Genomic DNA, 19014 nt, shown 5'->3' on the forward strand with positions numbered 1-19014 from the left:
CACCCAAAGCTGAAGGCCCAGTGCACCTGGTCAAAGGACCTGGGCTCCTCACCATCCAGTCAGTGTGAACCCCCAGGGGGCATCCTGTAGTCTGAGACAAAGCAGCCTGAATATCCACGCTGGTTGGTTTTAGTGTCGACTCACTACAAGTTGGAGTTGCCTCAGTTGGGAGCCTCACCCGAAGTGTGGCTCAGATTGCCTCGCTTGATGTGGGCAACCCTACTCCCAACGTGGACATTATCATCTGGTAACAGCCCAGATCAAAAATGCCATGACAAAGACTCCTTCCCTGATATCAGGACTAGGTTTTCCAGGCTTCCAGTGCTGGCTAAGGACCAGGCTCTCCAGGAACCTTCCAGGTTAGGAATTGCTGAGGTACTTAACTTCAAGTGCCAAGTAACACCAGTGTTCTCAGTCTCTCAGGTGTGAAATAACTTGTTACTATTTAATATGAGCTGAATTTGTATGTTCTTTTAATATATTTATTCACTCCGTTGGTTCTGTTCCTCTAGAGAACCCCAACTAATACAGTTCACTGCCTGATACTACAGTCTAAGACTCAGTTAGCTGTCTACAGAATTTGATTCAGGTGTTAAAACACAAGGACATCTACTGACTCACTGTTTCAGTAAAACCCAGAGGGAGCTCAGAGGCTTCCCGTCTACAGCCTCTGCTCCTGAACACTCAGTCTTTGCCCCCGTTAGCATCACTCGAGAGCTGCCCTGGCTGTGGTTGCTGTACAGTGGTACAACATATCCCTGCTGCTACCACACACACAGTCTTCACGCTCAGCATCCCTCACCAGAGAGCTGCACTGGCTATGACTCACAGTGTGTAGTGGTACAACATATCCCCTCTGCGACCACACAGGCCACCCCCTCCCTCTTGGCATCTATAACTAGAGAGGTACGCTGGCTGTGACTGACAGATGCCCCCCAACGTGCACAGTTTACACCAGTGTGCTAGGTGGATCCTGTGGATTTAGACAGGGGCATAATGAGGGTGTGTGTGTGTGTGTGTGTGTGTGTGTGTGTGTGTGTGTGTGTGTGTTTAAATAGGGGGAAGAACTTGTATTTGAATGCACTCACAGAATGATCATGGGCAGAATGGAGGTTTTCAATTTGTCTTTTCACACTTGCTGTTCTATTTCACATAAGATCTTGCTATATAGTTTGCATTAGCTTCAAACCTGCAATCCTCCTGTCTCCACCTTCTTGGGCCAGGACTACAGGTCAGAGTGACAGGTGTGTACCATCACTGCCTGCTCCTTTTCATATTTCAATTTATATTAACTCATTAGTGTGTGTGATGTATGTGTGTGAATATGAGTGTGCCCAGGCCGTGTAGCTCATGTGGAGGACCAACAGCAGGTATTTGGGGCCTGCTCTTCCTTCTTTTGAAGAGGTCAGGCGTCTTCTTGTACTTGAGTACTCCAGGGTAGCTTGCACATGAGGGTTGAGGTGATTGGCCTGTCCCCATCTCCCATTTCACTGCTGGGATTGATATGGGAAGTCCTGTGATTATGTCAATAAAGCACTGTTGGGGCAATAGGAATCTAGATAGATGGGACTAGGAGTCCAGGAGGACTCTGGGAAGGAGAAACACGGAGAGTCGAGATGTAATGCCATGGGGGTAGGAAGCCCGGAAACTTCTCCGGTAAGAGAAATACTTAGATTAACAATTATGGGGTAATTACTTAAGTCAGAGCTAGCCAGTAAGAAACAAGCAAGGCCAACAGCTTCATAATTAATATAGCCTCCTGTGTGTTTATTTGGGACTGATGCGGCTCTAGAACAAGGCTGGTGGGAAGGCGTCTCTCAAGTAAAAAGCTTCTCTTTACATGGGATAACAGATGCACGTCATAATATCTGGCTTTGTATGTGGGTTCCAGAGATTGAGCTCAGGTCGTCGGACTTGCTTGACTAAACCATGTCAGGTACGCCCTTTTTCATACATTTTTGACGTTAGAACCAAGCAAATTCATTGCATATTCAGAAGATAAATAAACACAATGTAAAGAGTTTAATTCATTTTTCCCATTGTGCTGTAACTAAAACAAGCCCTGGCGTGTCTTCAGTGTTAAGTCCCTGAACTAAAAAGCTACCAGTTGTGGGCAGAGCCACTGGGGTTGAGCCCTCCCTGTGGCTTCCTTGTACAGGGGTCAGGGGGGCCACAACCTCTCTGGCCCACTAGGCCCAGGCTAGGACCAGCTTCCATCTGCCACCCAGACAGGCAAGCTGCTCTCTGCGTTCCTGCCAACTGAGCATCCCAGTTACATGAGCGTCACTAATTGCCTGTGGCAGGGCTCTTCCCCATTACAAACATGGACAGAAGACACGCCTAACAAGCCCCACCATTCATTATCTGTGCTGGCCGGGATTCAATCACACTCTGGCAGGGAAGACCAAACCACACGAGATGGCTGAAGACACAGAGTCTGCAAAAACCTCTATTCTCACAGAGCCTGGGAAAGCTGTCCCCTTCCAAGCACCTAGGATTTCTCCAGTGAACAAGGGACACCAAAGAAGGGAGCACGTGTTCATTCAGCTAGCACCCACTGTGTGCCAGGCAGACGGGGGCATCCTCAAATCCACGATCTCCCGTAATCCCGGTAATCACTGAAGAAGATGACTCCTATTTTACAGACAGGAAAACAAATGGGAGGCCATGTAACTCGGCAAGCTGTGTGAGCTGCAGGCTCACACATCCACTGCCCACCGCTGGGGGGGGGGGTGTTCCCAATGATAGTTCGTCTCTCTGAAACATCACCAAGTGTTATTTCGTCTTAGCATAGAATTTGTTGAGCAAGAGCTGAACTATCTGAAGCCTTGAGGAGCTGGGCACATGGGTGTCCTGGTCCCAGCCCCATAGGCAGGGGAGCATCGGAGCTGGCACTCGGGAAGCTGTTCCGATGCCACTCTTCCTGGTTCACTTCCTGCTCTGCCACCTCCCGCCTCTGTCACCTGGATCAGGTTGTTTGCTCTCCCCCCAACAGTGCCAACAGTGCATAACAAGGGAGTTACACGGATCTCAAAATGGAACGCCCATAAAGGACACGTAGCTACATAGACGCTCCCTGGAATATAGCTCAGTACCCAGGAGCCATCATTTTCATGATTTTGTTTTTGCTTTTGTTTTTCTTTACAGCTACACTGGGTTGTGGTTTTTCTTTCAAGTTCACTTTGATAGGCTAATCAAAAATAAAAATAAAAAATAAAAAAAAATTTTAAAAGGCCAAGGACTTGTAAGTCCCCTCATACCTTTCCCCAAGTCTTTTCAGTTTCTTTCATTAAGAAATAGAGTCTAGAGTGGGCATTGGTGGCGCACGCCTTTGATCCCAGCACTGGGGAGGCAGAGGCAAGCAGATCTCCGTGAGTTCAAGGACAGCTTGGTCTACAAGAGCTGGTTCCAGAACAGCCAAGGCTGTTTGGCTGTTACACAGTGAAACCCTGCCTGGAAAAAAACAATCAGAAAAACAAAAGAAGAAGAAAAAGAGGGGGAGGAATCTAGGGCCATCTAGATGGCTCAGCTGAGTTCTATCCCTAGAGCCCACATGGTAGGAGAGAACCCAGGTTGACATCTGACCTCCACACGGAGACCATGGCTTATTCATGTGTGTACATGTGTGCAAACACACATATACGTGGTGAAACAATTAGAAGAAGGAGACATGTCTTTCTCTGTCCCACCACCCAGCTTCCAAATGACATGGAGACGTTATTAATTATGAAAGCTCAGCCTTAGCTTAGGGTTGTTTCACCAGCTCTTAGAACTTAAGTTAACCCAAATTTTTATTAATCTATGGTCTACCATGTGGCTTTTACCTCTCTGTCATCTTGTACTTCCTGTTTCCACTCCGTGGCTGGCTGGCTTCTCTTCTTCCCAGAGTTCTCTCTGTGCCTGGAAGTCCTGCCTACACCTCCCGTCTAGCTATTGGCCATTTATGTCTTTATTAAACCAATCAGAAGGTACCTTGGAAAAGACACATCTTCACAGTGTATAAAAAGATTATTCCACAACAGAGAAGGGGGAGGAAAAGGAAGAGGAAGAAGGAGGAAGAGAAGTCTGTAGCCCTTGTAGCTGGGTTGGTCTTGCACAGTGTACCTGAAGGGAGGAGACAGGAGTGATGCGAGCCTGTACCGGGTCTGAGTTTGTACTTGCTGGCCACAGTTGGTGCTGAAGTCCAAGCTACCCGATGGGTAGATGGTGAGTGATATTCAGCTTAGTCACCCACTCAGACCAAGAGTAAGACCACATAGACCAGCCATTGCCCCGCACACCTGCCAGCTAAGTCCGGACCATCCAAAGATTCCGCCAAGATCAGCTGGCTTGGACCAGATGACCAGAGTCTTCTACTGGCTGTGAGCAATAGCATGTTTTAGGTCACTGAGTTTGAGGAGTTGTTTTTTGTTAGGAAATGGTAGCTTATTGATGGAGCCATTTGTGTAATTTATTCAGGTGACAGCCAGGTTGGGAACAGTATGTTCCCAGTTTCTATGGCTCAGGCTTGGACAAAACTAGGTGGTTGTAAGCATCCTAGGAAGGCCCCAATGGGGGGGACACTCATCTCTCTCATCTCTCAGTGGCTCCCAGGCTGAAGAGCTGGCTACTCAGGGGCGGAGCCACTGTTCCTGTGCTGTTGGGATCTGTGAGGTGGCTGATTGTTGTAAGTGGCTCTCAAATGCTTCCCACATGGTTCCACTTCAGTGGGGATGGATCTCACTCAAGCTTGGAGCCAAGTTCAAGAAGCAGGACCCTGGGAGAGGCTTCATTTTTAGACAGCTGTTATCTATGAGGCTCTGAGAAGTCTCCCACGCTTTCCCAGACTCAAAAGCGTCCCATATGTGCGGTGGCTTGTCACAGTGAGATGGAGCTGGAGAGGCCCAGGCTTTCTATTTGTTCAACTAAAAAGCACACTCCCTGGGTCACACAGATGACTCAGTAGGACAAGGCCTTTGCTGCCAAGCCTGATGACTTGAGTTCAATCCCCGAGACCCCCAGGGTGGAAGGGAAGATCCAACTCCCCCAGGCTGTCTTTCTGACATCCACATGTGCCCGGCATGCATGTGTGCGTTCCCACACAAATAGATGAGTGCAGTTTTTTGAGACAAGGTTTCTCTGTAGCTTTTGGAGCCTGTCCTGGAACTTGCTCCATAGACCAGGCTGGCCTCTGCTCCTGAGTGTGCACTGAAGGTGTGTACACCACTTCCTGGAGGAAGTATAATTTTTAAAAGTTTTAAACCTCATACTTTCCCAGGATACCAGAAATAAGTGTTGAGGTTCCTTGGTGATTTTCAGACAGGTTCACAGCCCAGGCCCAGAGCAGGAGTCCACACCTATTTGGGCTAGGCCCCGGTGAAACAGCCAGCCACACATCTGTGGTGTCACAGCATGGAGAGTGACTAGGCTGAGGCCCCGGGGCTAGGGTCTGTGCTACTGACTCTCAGTTCTCTGGCCAGTTGCAGAAGACTGAGTGGAAACCCCATTTCCAGGCCTGTTAAAATGAGGGACTGGGGCCAAATGGGTAACTTGGCACCCTTCATGTCCTCAAAGTCCACCCTGCTAGGTCCTAGGTGGAGGCTCACTTTGGGGACTGGCCTTGTGGAAATGCCAGCGAGCTGCCATGCTATATTCTGGAAGGGGTGAATCTTTCTAAAATGGCCGAGTCCTACTTCTGTGGAGAACACAGCTGAAATCCCAGCTGTCTGGGGTCTTCAGCTTCAACAGCAGGAGGAGCTGGATTCTACCAGCATGGCAGCCTCAGAGTCCTCAGAGACCTCCTACTCGGGTAAAGCCGGTATCCTCTGGTAACAGCTCTAGGAGGGTTGGCCTGTCCTGGGAGAGGGCCACAGAGAAGGGCCCTCTCTAGCCTAACTTAGGCCTCCTGCTCTGGGATCAGCTGTTACCAGAACTTCGGAAATATTCACTCCATCCTTCCAAATTTCTAGTTAAAATGACCAGTTTTTGTAAAGTTTATTCAAGGAGTAGACACAAAAGAGTCTACCTTCCCTCACAGCCATAATAGCCTTGTGAGACAGCATGCTGTGTGCAGACATGCCTGCCTTTCTAATCCTGCTGCCTGTGGGAGCGCAGACAGTACCTCACTGCAGGCGGCTCGGTGAACCCGGGCAGTCTTTCTGAAGGGTAATCACATGGCTTGCAACCCAGTGGACTTCGGCGTGTCCTGGCGCCCTCACTTTTATTCTAAGCCAAGGAAAGACTGGCGCATCCATTTTCGCAACAGTGCTACCGTGGATGGTGAATTTCTGTCTCCTGAGCATCCGGTGTCAGTGTGACAGGGAAACACAACACAGCAGTGACTGAGGACGGAAAGCAGCAATCTGAGGCGGTGCGCCGCCGTTTTAAGACACGCATAGCGTGCCAGTTCCTTGTTGACACAAGTTGGGGCCGTCTCAGAAGAGAGGACTTCATTTGGGAAACTGCCGCTATGAGACTGGCCTTCAGGCAAGTCTGCGGGCATCTGGGGCATTTTCTTGATTAACGATTGATGTAGGAGAGGCCAGCTGACTGTGGGCAGAGTCACCCCTGTGTTGTATAAGAAAGCACGCTGAACAAGCCATGAGGAACGAGCCAGCAAGCAGTCTTCCATGGAGTTCCTGCCTTGAGATTCTGGCGAGGAGGCCAGACCAGGGCTAATGAGGGCAATTTCACCATCAGTAAGCCTGATGAAGATGGTGGATTCCAACGAATTAGACTTCAGAAAGGAATCTGTGAGTGATATCACAGAACTTAAAATGGGGACAGAGCGAAAGAAAAGCGCCTCCAACCATACCAGGAGGACCGATAAGACACCATGAAAATCATGGTTTGCAGCTACAAATGTGATAAACTGGGAAAGAGCCATCCAAGCTGCTGGAGCTGTGTTGCTAGTGGGAAATTCACATTGTCTCCAGGTATCACCCTACCCGTCTGGCACTTTAACAACATAGAGGGAATAGTGTGTGTATGCGTGGCGAATGTGCCTGGGTGTCGAGCACAGGCCTGCACACGCCACACAGAGGCCAGAGGAGGGCGCCACGAGTCCTGCTCTATCATGGTCCATTCTCTTGCAATAGAGTCTCTCACTGAACTTGGAGCTGAACTAGCAGCCAGGAAGTTCCAAGGATCCTCCTGCCCCTGCTGCCTTCAGCGCTGGGGTTGCAGGTGCACGTGTGGCTGTACCTGGCTTTTTACATGGGTGCCGTGGATTGAAATTCAGGTCCTCATGTTGTACAGCAGGCATCCCTATCTACTAAGTCACTTCCCAGAGCCCAGAGATCATTTGTACTTTGTACAAACGGCCTCGCTGATGTCTGTGCCCCTTGAACTGATGTACTGTCCCGGAATCTCCTGTGGGAGACTCCCCCCAAATGTTGGTTCTGCATCATGGGTCCCCAGAGCTTGTTGCCAGTTGGTGTGGCTAAAACAGAGAGAGACCTCCCCCCCCCCAAAATAATAAGGAGCAGAATGGTAGAGACACCCACATTGACCTCTGGCCTCCATACATGCACACACAGGTGCAGGAGCGTGTACACACACACACACACACACACACACACACACACACAGACTCATGGAGTTGTGAGTTCATCTGGATAGAGAGACACCGTGGGTAGCTATTGTATTTACTGAGTTTTCATTTCGCCTTCTTTGTTTTATAGACCCTGCTGGGAATGGAACTCAGGATATTACACATGCCATTCAATTGCTCTGCCACCAAGCCACACCTCTAAACCGTCACAGGGAGACAGGAAAAAGTCACAAAAAACATCATGGCTACCGTCCCTGCTTCCAACACATACTTGCTGAACTCTGTGTAGCTATCCTGTTTATTCCTTAAGTCACAGAGTTGTCACTAGGGAATTGGGGGAAGGACAGCACCAAGGCTTCTCTGTGTAGCTTTGCAGCCTGTCCTGAACCTGCTCTGTAGACCAGGCTGGTCTCAAACTCACAGAGATCCACCTGCCTCTCCTCCTGAGGGCTGGGACTAAAGGTGTGCACCACCACTGCTGGTACTTCTAGGCTTTTCTATAGACGTGCATACACAGCTGAAGAACAAAGTCTGGCAGGGAACAGGTGGAAACAGGCTGCTGACTAACGTGGAGAGTGGGCCTGTGACTGAGTGATGGAAGTCCTTTTTAAAAAAAAGATTTTATTTGTTATATATACAGTATTCTGTATACACTTTATTTATTATGCATACAGCATGCCAGCAGAGGGCACCAGATCTCCTCATTCAAGGTGGTTGTGAGCTACCATGTGGTTGCTGGGAATTGAACTCAGGACCTCTGCAAGAGGAGTCAGCACTCTTAACCACTGAACCATCTCTCCAACCCTGTGAGCGAAGTCTTTAAATTTGTGTCTTCCACAGCTAAGGAATGCTACTCTAATAATTAGGATGGGAAACCCACAAATGATTTGAAATGATTTTTACGTATACTTTTTATGACTGAAAATACAGCAAATGATCTCGTTTACCTACTTTGGGAAGGCAATTTCCTGTCTGGGTGGTTGGTGAGGTGTCTGTCTGTTCCTAGAGTTCAGAGTCAGGGATCAGACCTAAGCGGGACACACCTGCTTCCTCTCACCCTGCTGGAGAGCCATTACCCCTCATCAGAGTGCACCTGGCTCTGCCCCAGGACTGTGTGTCGTTTGGAAGAAATATGGCAGATTGCCACCAGGGACTAAAAGCTACTGGAAGGTTCTAGCCAAAGATGTGCAGTTGAAGGCCATATGCCAGACAGATCTTAGGGACTGTTTCTAATGAAGTCGTCCAAAACCACGACCGTGAGAAAACAGGATAATGTGTGACCCTGACAGTGAATAATCGGAGGACCTTGGTGGCTGTCCAAACCTGTCTGTGTGTCTGTACATTTATGGAATTAAATAGGGAGAGTGTCTGTCCAAGTCACCTATGGTCACAGTAAACTGAGCACAACTCTCACCGTTGGGCATGGGCAGTTCACCTTGAAGAAGGACAGGGTTTCTAGTGGGATGAAGTCTGTGTTGAGTGGCAGGGGGAAAGTTAATAAACACAGAGTTCTAGGCTGTGTCCAGAGCCAAAGGCTCTCTGGTGCCTGAAACCATTAACATCAGCTGGAGGGAAGGTTCCACACTGTTATCTCTAAAGGGGCAGTGGCCAATCTGCAAGGAGCAATGCCTAGTGGGATTTCTATGTTCCTGAGGGTGGCCTTGTCAATGTCTCCTCCAAGGGCTGTGTTTGTTTCACAGGGCAGTAGTAACTGATTGTCAGTGAAACCATTTTGTACTTCTGCCGCCCAGTTGAGAACAAACCAACCAACAAAACTGGCCTTTGAGTAGGTTTCACCACTTCAAAAACACCCATTTTATTTATTTATTTATTTTTGGTTTTTTGAGACAGGGTTTCTCTGTAGCTTTGGAGGCTGTCCTGGAACTAGCTCTTATAGACCAGGTTGGTCTTGAACTCACAGAGATCTGCCTGCCTCTGCCTCCCGAGTGCTGGGATTAAAGGCGTGTGCCACCACTGCCAGCTCATGACAGTGGCATCCTCTCCATTTCTGTGACTGAACACTGAGGGCTGGAGAAGCAGTGTCCGGCTGGACTCTGTAGCCTATGCCCACTAGTCAGAGACAGTAACGCCAGCCCTTAGGATCTGGTCTAGTTGTCACTCAAATAGTCCTGGTTTCAAAAATTGTTTTTTCACAAACCTGCCTTGAGTTTCCCACCCCCCCCACAAATTCCACAATAAAAACAAAGCCAAAAAGCAACTTTCATTGCATTTATTTATTAGTGGGGAAGGCATGTGTGCCGTAGCTTGTGTGTGGAGGTCAGAGGGTAGCTTTTGGGAATCAGTTCTCCCTTCCACCATATGGGTCCCAGGGATTGAACTCAGGATGTCAGGCTTGGTGACAAGCTTCCTCATCTGCTGGGCCATCTCACTGGTCCTTGCATTCTTAAAAGCGCCCTGCACTACTCTAGATTCTGGGTACAACTGTAACAAGAGAAGGCTCTGAAGCCCGGAGCGATGGAGCCTTGGTCCTGTGATGAGAGGCTGCTGTACAGTGGGCATGTATCACCAGGAGGGACACCAGCAGTGTTTTTGTCGCCGTAGCAGATTATTGCAAGTTTAACGGCTTAAAAGAATGTAATTTACCCTATAGTTCTGGAGGTCAGAGGTCTGAACCGGGCATCACCAGGCTAAAGGTACCAGCAGGACTGTCAGGACTATTTCTTTTGGAGAGTCTAGGAGTGAATCCATCCCAGGTATCTTCCAGGTTCTGGAATCACCTGTGTTTCTTGGCTCCTGGCCCCTCCCTCATTCAAAGCCAGCCCTGTGCTGCTCTGCCCTCTGCATCCGTCATCCATACTGCATCCATACTCTAGCTCTCCTGCTTCTGCCTTTAGGGTCCTGAGACTCAGGGGCAAGCTTGCAAGTTCAGCTTAGCCCAGTTTATGATTCCTCAGCCATACGGGAACCACCCCTTTGTAACACTGGTTACAGGAGTTAAATTATGGATGCTTGGGGGAGGGTACATTATTCTGTGTGCTGTTGACTCCTAACCTGGGGTTTTGTTTGCTTGCTTGCTTGGTTTGTTTGTCCTTTTGGGGTAGAAGGAAACTGTGATTTCACAGAGAAAGTAGCAGCTAAATTACCAGGTTGGGTTATGCCAGGGAGGAAAACATCTTAGCAGAGGGCATGTCTGGGTAAGGAGCAAGCAGGGCCACATTGATGGACTTGTTATTTATTAGGTATGTGACAGTAAAAGCCAGCTTTCAAATCCTGGGGCTTTCACTCAGGCTTCACCCCCCCTCTACCCTCAACCCCCACCCCCTGGGCATCTTCCCTTAGGAGGAATGACACATGTGTCTTCATTGATTTCTCTCTCTCTCTCTCTCTCTCTCTCTCTGTCTCTATCCCTCTTTCTCTGTCTCTGTCTCCCTCCCTCCCTTCTTTTTTTGGAGACAGTGTAAACAGCTCTGCCTCTCCTGGAACTTGCTCTGTAGACCAGGCTGACCTCGAACTCACAGAGATCCGCCTGCCTCTGCCTCCTGAGTGCTGGGATTAAAGACGTGTGCCACCACCACGCGGCCTTCACTGACATTTCAACATCAAAGCAGGCCAGGTCTCATGGCCCAGGTTCAGGGGCATAGGAAGCTGAGCTTCCCGCAGGCAAAGGCAGCAAACGGCTGGCACAGTAACAGACTGCTACAGTGGGGGAATAAGATGAGCAGTGGCTGAAGCCAGAGGTGGTGAGGCCAGACCCCATCTGCCTTGAAAGGCCAGTTCTTTCTTAAACTGAATGGTCAGCTGGTGAGGGAGGGGCTGGGTCTCTGCCTCGTCAGTGGAGTCCCGACATTGTCACCACTAGCCCATAGAATCTTAATGTCTAGGCTTCATATGTAAAAGTAATAAGATATTTTTAACACCCCTGTGTGTGGTTTTTAACACCCCTGTGTGTGGCGGGTGAATGAGGCAAGGGCATTGGATCCACTGGGGATGGAGTTACAGTGGTGAGCTGAGTAACATGGGTCTGAGAATTGAAGTCGTCAGGTCCTCCACAAGAGCAGGGTATGCTCTTAACTGCTGAGCCAGCTCTCCAACCCGGCTTTGACACTTTAAATTCTGTGGCTTTCCCTCTTGGGGAGGCTCATCTACCTGTCCACTTTTTCTTTGCTGTGGCTTTAGAACCCAGAGAAGCTGTGTGAACATGAGGGGAGCGTACAGAAGCATCAGTTTCATGACAATCAGTACTCTGTGATACCACGGGAGCTGTGGCTTTCATGTAGAGAGATCAGGTCTATCTAAGTTTTGATGGCGTGACAGCAGGGTTAGTGAAAGGGAGACACTTACCTACAAATGCAAAAGTTCTTCTGGATTTTGTTTTTCTGTTTGTTTTTCACTTGAACAATGATGAGGGGTTAACCTTAAACATGGAGATCAAAAAGCCTGGGGGATTTCTTATTTCCTTGATTTAGTGGTATCTGAATGCGAGATTTCCACTCACAGAGTCATGTACTGGGGACTTGGTTACAAGCTGCTAGGATTTGGGGGAAGTGATTAGGTCCTGGGGGTCTTGACCTAATAAATGGATGATTCCTTAGTGGATTCATAATAGAGAACTGCAAAGAAGAAGGTGGGGCGTAGTTAGAGGAAGTTAGGGGTGCTCTTGGGGGCCGCAGGACGCCCTGTCCACTGTCCTACACTATTTTCTTTTGCTTCCTGTTCCACTATGATCTGCCTTCCCCACCATGCACTGACCCGACTCAAACTGTGACCCAAAATAAATCCTCCCCGGACGCTGCTTGTGCAGCTGTTCTGTCACACCAATGAAAAGTTCAGTGCATTTAGTCTTTCTGGTTAAACACACCCAGGCACAGATTAAAAGGGTAGCTACTGCCTCTTTCCGTCCGCCATCTTTCTGTGCAGTCACTATGGTGTGCATGGACATACTGGCTGGTGCTCTCAAGGGCATCAACAATGCTGAGAAGAGAGGTCCTCATCAGACCCTGCTCCAAAGTCATCACTGGGTTCCTAACTGTGATGGTGAAGCATGGTTACATTGGTGAATTTTAAATCACCGCTGACCACAGAGCTGGGAAAACTGTCACGAACCTCACAGGCAGGTTGAACAAGGGTGGAGGGATCAGCCCTAGACCTAGGAAAATGGCAGAACACTCTGCTCCCATCCTGGCAATTTGGCTTCATTGTACTGACAGCCTCGGCTGACATCGTGAACCATGAAGAAACGTAACAAAAACACACAGGAGGGGAAATCCTGGGATTCTTTTTTTTTTTTTTAGATATGTAAAACACACAAATAAAAAGCCTCCAGGGATGGTGAGAAAGAAAAATAGGGTAGCCAAACCAACTGCCACACTGAGAAGGCTTACAGGGAGCAACTGTAATCTCCAGCAAACATGAATTGCTACAGGTTCTCTGTTTAAAGGTGGTGTTGACTCAGGACAGGGGCTTACAGCGCAGCCTCAAAAAGAGGTTTTGAATCCTAAGCCCTCCCATTGGCTGACAGTCCCTTAGCCTGGCTCTGCATGCCCCGCCTCCCGTTCTGTCCTGGCCACACTGGCTCCTTGTGGTTCTGAGCATGCTGTGTGCACCCACCCAGACGGCTCACACTCACTGGACCTTCAGTGGAGAAGGCCACCCCTTCCCTCAACCATCACAAAAGCATGACCTCCCTGCTGTCCCACTTCTTACCCACGGCCCGTTTTACCTCTGTTCAGTGATTTAACCCTACATGACAGTTACAGTTTGCCTTCTCCACTTAACTGTAAAATCCCGGAGGACAGAGACTATTGTTCACATTCTACATCTGAGAAATCGCTAGGACACAGGACATTCATAGATTCAAATTATGTCTACTACCACTTAGAAGAAAATCACCCCAAATCGCTTCTTTAAAAATACAAGTAAACATCAAACAAAGAGTGTGACTCGTGTTGGTGCACTAGTCCTGGGCATGGAACCTGCTTGGAGTGTGGCTGATATGCCCCATGTCACCCATTGAAGAAAGCTGATTTCCCCAACCCATCAGCTACCAAGGATCTGGGAGGACTTGAGGGATCGAGAAGAATATAATTAAAATACAGTACATGGAAGAGATTGAATTTCTGAACAATGTTAAGGTTGTTAAAGGCCAGGACGACTTTTGACGTTGGATTAGCTGCATTTTGCTTTTAGATGGCCATGAACCTGTTGGGATTGAGGGGAGAATGTGGCCTGGACAAGAAATGTACCCCACAGCCTCACATTTTGAACACTTGGTCCTCAGTTGCTGTTTAGAGAGGTCGTGCATACTGGAGGAAGAACAAGACTATGGATGAGCTTTGTGGGTTTATAACCTCACTCCACTTCCTGTTCTCTTCTACTTCTTACGTGCAATTAAGATGTGACCTCTCAACGGGCAGTGGTGGTGCATGCCTTTAATCCCAGTGCTTGGGAGGCAGAGGTAGGCAAATCTCTGTGAGTTCAAGGCCAGCCTGGTCTACAGAGTGAGTTCTAGGATCTTTACAGAGAAAAAACCCATCTCCAAATCCAACCAACAAAAAGTCTTTTCTTGGAAAGTTTTGCTCTATAGCAGTAGAAATGGTAGTTTTCAAAAAGGACAATGTCTAGAAAGGGGTCATCTTGTTTTTCAACTGACACCTGTCTATACAAGGCTGTCAGTCCAAGAACTCTATGATGTGTGAAATCCCTTTGAATCCACGCACTGACCTAGAAAGACGACCGACCAGGCCCTCCTGCAAGCCCAGTCTGTGAGTGGTCAAGAGTAGTGAATCTGAGACTCAATTAATGGCAGAACCACAACGCAGGAAACACTTAGTCAAACACTGCCAAGCCAAGAATGTGCGGACTGGACAAAGGACTCACAGATGTCCCAACAAAAGCCAGGAGGACACAAAGACAGGAAGTCTGGCAACACATAGCAACGAGCATTTGCTGTTTTCCATTTTAAGGGTAGAACCTGGTTTTAATCATTTTCCAGACATGTTTCCAAATTAGGAGGAAAAAAAATCTTAAAATCCATTAAGAAGACTGAAGTCTTCCCTTACATGTCTGAGGTAGACCTAACTCCACAGCTCAGACTGTGATGGCTCATCCCTAAGTAGGGCTCCTGCTATCAATCCCCTTATTCAGTGCTGAGCTATACGCCAAGCCCCGTTTATATGATGTGAAACACCCTGCTCTTTTCATTTCTGTAACACTGAAAAAAACACCCAAATATGCCTAATATGACCTCAAAAACTTCATATGCGTGTAAGAAATAGGAAACCAGTATTCTATAATGTGCAAGCGTCTAGGGCTTTCTACTCCTTGCATGCCAGTTCAAGTCATGACTGTCACCAAGGTTCCCAGCTGGCATCAAGCGACCACATCAAGCCAGGCCCAACAAGGGAACTACTCCCACTCACTGTCCAAGAGCCATGTGTGCTAACTACATACAAAGCATACAAAGAGACCACCAGGATCTGGGTGACACAGCAACACGAGACTCTAAGACAAAGATGAAGAGGAAAGACAATTCAAAGGTCATGCTAGTCATATAGAAAATGTCCCTTTTCAAAGGTTAACTATAGTGTGCCAGCTACAGTGCTGGTAAAAAGACATCTCCCACACGCTACAAGCAGGAGCTCCAACCCCCATGAACTAACCCTGAGATACAGGCTGGGGAAAAGCAAGACAACACGGGGCCGAGAGGAGAGGAGAGCAGCGGGGATCGCTACAGCCCGTGGTGACTGGCTGCGATTCCAGTCCCACTCATTACTGTCCACTCTAGAGGTCTTTCTTGTTTGTTTGGTTTTGGGGGTTTTTTTGGTTTTTGTTTTTTTGAAGCAGGGTTTCTCTGTATTGTTTTTTTGGAGGTTGTACTGGAACTCGCTCTGTAGATCAGGCTGGCCTTGAACTCACAGAGATCCACCTGCCTCTGCCTCCGGAGTGCTGGGATTAAAGGCGTGCGCCACCAACACCCGGCTTCTAGAGGTCTTCTTTAAAGGGAATGAAAGTCTTTATTTAAAAAAAGAAAAATGCACAGCGAATTTTATTTATGATAAAAAAGTTTTACCAACTAGGACTCTAACATGTAAAAATTAAATATTTGCGGTTAAATATATGAAAATATAAAGCACACTAAGTTATTAAAAAAGAAATATTTATTTTTATCCCTAAATACAATTAGTTTCCCTGATTATAACCCATAATCAGTGTCACCTAAAATTTAGAAAGGTCTGTATAGAGCAACAACCCCCAGGTCGGTCTCCTCTCTCTCTATTTCTCCTCTCTCCCTCTCCATATCTAGGGCAACTGTACTAGAAAAAGCAGAGCCGAATCTGTCAAATTACTGTCTGCATTTAGAGACTCTTATGGAAATCAGGGAGAGTCAGACACCAGAGAATAACTTAAAGATTAAAAGCTTCCGGGGACGCAGCCGTCTTGTGCACTGTTCTGAGCAGTCTTAGGCGCTGGTCTTTCTGCAGATCCCAGCTCTGGACAATGGCAGGCACTCTTGGGAACCAGGGGCTCAGTTCACTTGCCATACGGTTGGTCATGGTGCATTTCTGGTGAGTAAGTCAGCAGGACAATCATGACCCAGAGGTGAAGCAAAGCCTGAGGGAGAAAACACAATTCATGCGTCAGCCTTTATTCATGCGTCTGTCTTTATCTGGGGACCATGCCTTGTCTTTGTACCCTGAGTCTGAAACACAGCAGGGGCTCGGCACTGTTACTGGCCAATGAAGAAACGAATGACATAATGATAAAATGAGCCAGGAACAGAGAGCTACATACTGCAGATCTCCTTCCTAGCTGAGAGGAGAGGCCAGAACACCAAACACCCATGACCACACGCATCTGCAGGGACAGCCGAGCAGGTGACTATGCAGAGGGCTGGGAAAGACCTATTAGGTAGACAGGCGTTGGCTGGCTGTTCTGAGGGCAGTTTAGCCAGCTTTGGTAAAGAGATGGGAAGGACACTTGACAAGAGTGTCAGTGGCAGAGGTTGAATTAGTGACAAATTTCTGGCTCCCTGGGGCAGTATGAATGGCACAAGATTCCAAGAGTTGGGATGTGTAAAGCTTGGGAGTCTGGCCCTGTGGGATGTACCCCAAATCCTTTCTGATGTGCACCCATCCTCCTTTCCTAAGTCTTTTTATTTAGAGGAATAACTCTTCCCTCTAGTGGATCACCTAGAAATTTCTTTTCAAAGTAGGTTTTCATTTCCTAAGAAAATAGCCCTTAAGTTGGCCTAACCTCTTAGAGACTCAGCACAGTGGGTGGCTGTTAGGCACAGCAGGCATAAACCAGACCCCAACCGCTGCAGCTGGTTCAGTGCAACTAAAAACCCAAAGAAAAGGAATTGACCTTGAGATCATTCTAGAAAAATAAAGTAAAATGAAATCACAGCAACTTTACAGCATTAAGACACAAATGAAATCAGCTGTTGTAATCTGCATTTTTATCAATAGACAGGCTTAAAAACGGAGGTGTCTGGCCAGGCGGTGGTGACGCACACCTTTAATCCCAACACTCAGGAGGCAGAGGCAGGTAGATCTCTATGAGTTTGAGACCAGTCTGGTCTACAAGAGCTAGTTCCAGGACAGCTTCTAAAGCCACAGAGAAACCCTATCTCGAAAAACAAAACAAATAAATAAAAATGGAGGTGTCTATTAAATTACATTAAACTTTATATTGCTGGTAAATGCCGTACTGAGGATACTGGGAAAGGGGGGCCAAAGATACTTTATTAGAGAGAGAGGTCACTTACATGAGAAGCTGAAAACTGGGTCAGTGCTCTATGATCTCTGAACCTTGTCCGGAATCCAAGGGGAGTACCCCTCTTTTATCCCTGATTTCTCCCATGTACCTGTGACCACACCCACAAGGGACGTGATCAGTATTGCAGGTACATGATCTCTCCCTACCCTTTATCTTCAGGGAAAGCCTCTGAGCAATTTATATTCTCAATGTAACATGGCTAACTTGTATCTTAAGAAAAGCTTAATTATCAAAATCATCTCTATTTGCTTTCAAAGTTAATTGATAAAATATGAGTAAGATTAGTAGCAAAAACAACAGATAGAAATCAAGTGTGGCATTACTCTATCAGATACATTTACTCACCATATAGATAATTACAAACACTCGTGCTATGGGGTATCTTCGGAGAAAAATTCCCAGGCGAATACTGTGCAAACAGGTGAGAAAAAAGGAATTATACTCAAAGCAAATCTTCCTAACATCCTTTTTCGTGTGCTTGTCTTTTTGTTTTGCTTTTTGAAACAGAGTTTCTTTGTGTGACAGTTGTGGCTGTCCTGGAACTTGCTTTGTAGACCAGGCTGGCATTGAACTCACAGAGCTCCACCTGCCTCTGCCTCTCAAGTGCTGGAATTAAAGAAGTGTACCACCACCTGGATAATATCCAATGGCATTTGTTTATTTGTTCCTTTTGCTTTTTTTTCTTCTTCTTGATTATTACACTTTTTTCCTTCCTTTTTTATTTAAATTAGAAACAAGCTTGCTTCACATGTCAATCCCAGCTCCCTCTCCCTCCCCTCCTCCCCTGCGTCCCCCACCAGACCCCCAAGCTCCCCACTGATCCCCAGGGAGGGTAAGGCCCTCCATGGAGGATCTCCAGAGTCTGTCATTTCATCCAGGGCAGAGACTAGGCCCTCCCCCATGTGTCCAGGCTGAGAGAGCATCCTTCACTGTGGGATGGGCACTCAAAGTCTATTTGTATGCCAGGGATAAATACTACCCAAGGTCCCATAGATTACCTAGGCCTACTCACTGACACCCACATTCAGGAGGTCTGGGTTCGTCCCATGCTGTCCACCCAGCCATCAGTCTGGGTTCCAAGAGCTCCCTCTTGTTCAGGTCAACTGTTTCTGTGGGTTAAACCAGCCCAGTCTTAACCCCTTTGCTCATAAGTTCTCCCTTTCTGACACTGGACTCCAGGAGTTCAGTTCAGTGTTTAGCTGTGGGTGTCTGCCCTTTTGCTTTTTGAGTTAGTGTTTCACTGTGTAGCCCTGGCTGTCGTGGAATTTGCTTTGTAAACCAGGTTGGACTCGAACTCACAGAGATCCATCAACCTGCCTCTGCCTCCCACCACCACCCAGCCTATCCAATGTTTTTTTTTTGTTTGTTTGTTTGTTTTTGGTTTTTTGAGATAGGGTTTCTCTGTATTGTTTTGGAGCCTGTCCTGGAACTCACTCTGTAGACCAGGCTGGCCTCAAACTCACAGAGATCCGCCTGTCTCTGCCTCCCAAGCGCTGGGAGTAAAGCCATGCACCACCAACACCCCAGCTCCAATGTTTTTAAAACATCACTCATTCACACTATTTATGTGACTACAACAGAACGGCTTTACTGTAGACTCATATGATCACTTAAAATGACCATACAGTGAAAGGGGTAAACTAAACTCAAAGGCTTCACTTCTAATAAAGGGGACCAGACCCTCACTTAGCCCCGTGCAGGCTACAGAAAAGACACATAGGCCTCTGACACAAGGAAACTCCAGA

At 47.6% G+C, this 19014-nt stretch overlaps 1 protein-coding gene and 1 pseudogene across 2 annotated transcripts in view; one reads left to right on the forward strand and one right to left on the reverse strand.

The window, feature by feature from the left end:
* The first annotated feature begins 12414 nt into the window (after positions 1 to 12414).
* On the forward strand, positions 12415 to 12767 carry LOC106022782 (annotated as a pseudogene).
* A 2863-nt stretch (positions 12768 to 15630) lies between these two features.
* The window catches only part of Golga5 (golgin A5), a 28203-nt gene continuing 24819 nt past the window's right edge, over positions 15631 to 19014 (reverse strand). The window contains exons 12-13 of one of the 2 annotated variants that reach the window (XM_040742604.1): positions 17615 to 17678; positions 15631 to 16102 (exon numbers count right to left, since the gene is read on the reverse strand). In XM_040742604.1, the coding sequence (XP_040598538.1) occupies positions 16022 to 16102; positions 17615 to 17678 (145 nt within the window). In that variant the 3' untranslated portion in view covers positions 15631 to 16021. The remainder of the gene's footprint in view (positions 16103 to 17614; positions 17679 to 19014) is intronic. The other variant, XM_040742605.1, reaches the window with a different exon arrangement.

The sequence above is a fragment of the Mesocricetus auratus genome, unplaced genomic scaffold, assembly GCF_017639785.1.
Source record: "Mesocricetus auratus isolate SY011 unplaced genomic scaffold, BCM_Maur_2.0 Super-Scaffold_15014, whole genome shotgun sequence".
Taxonomy (NCBI): Eukaryota; Metazoa; Chordata; class Mammalia; order Rodentia; family Cricetidae; genus Mesocricetus; species Mesocricetus auratus.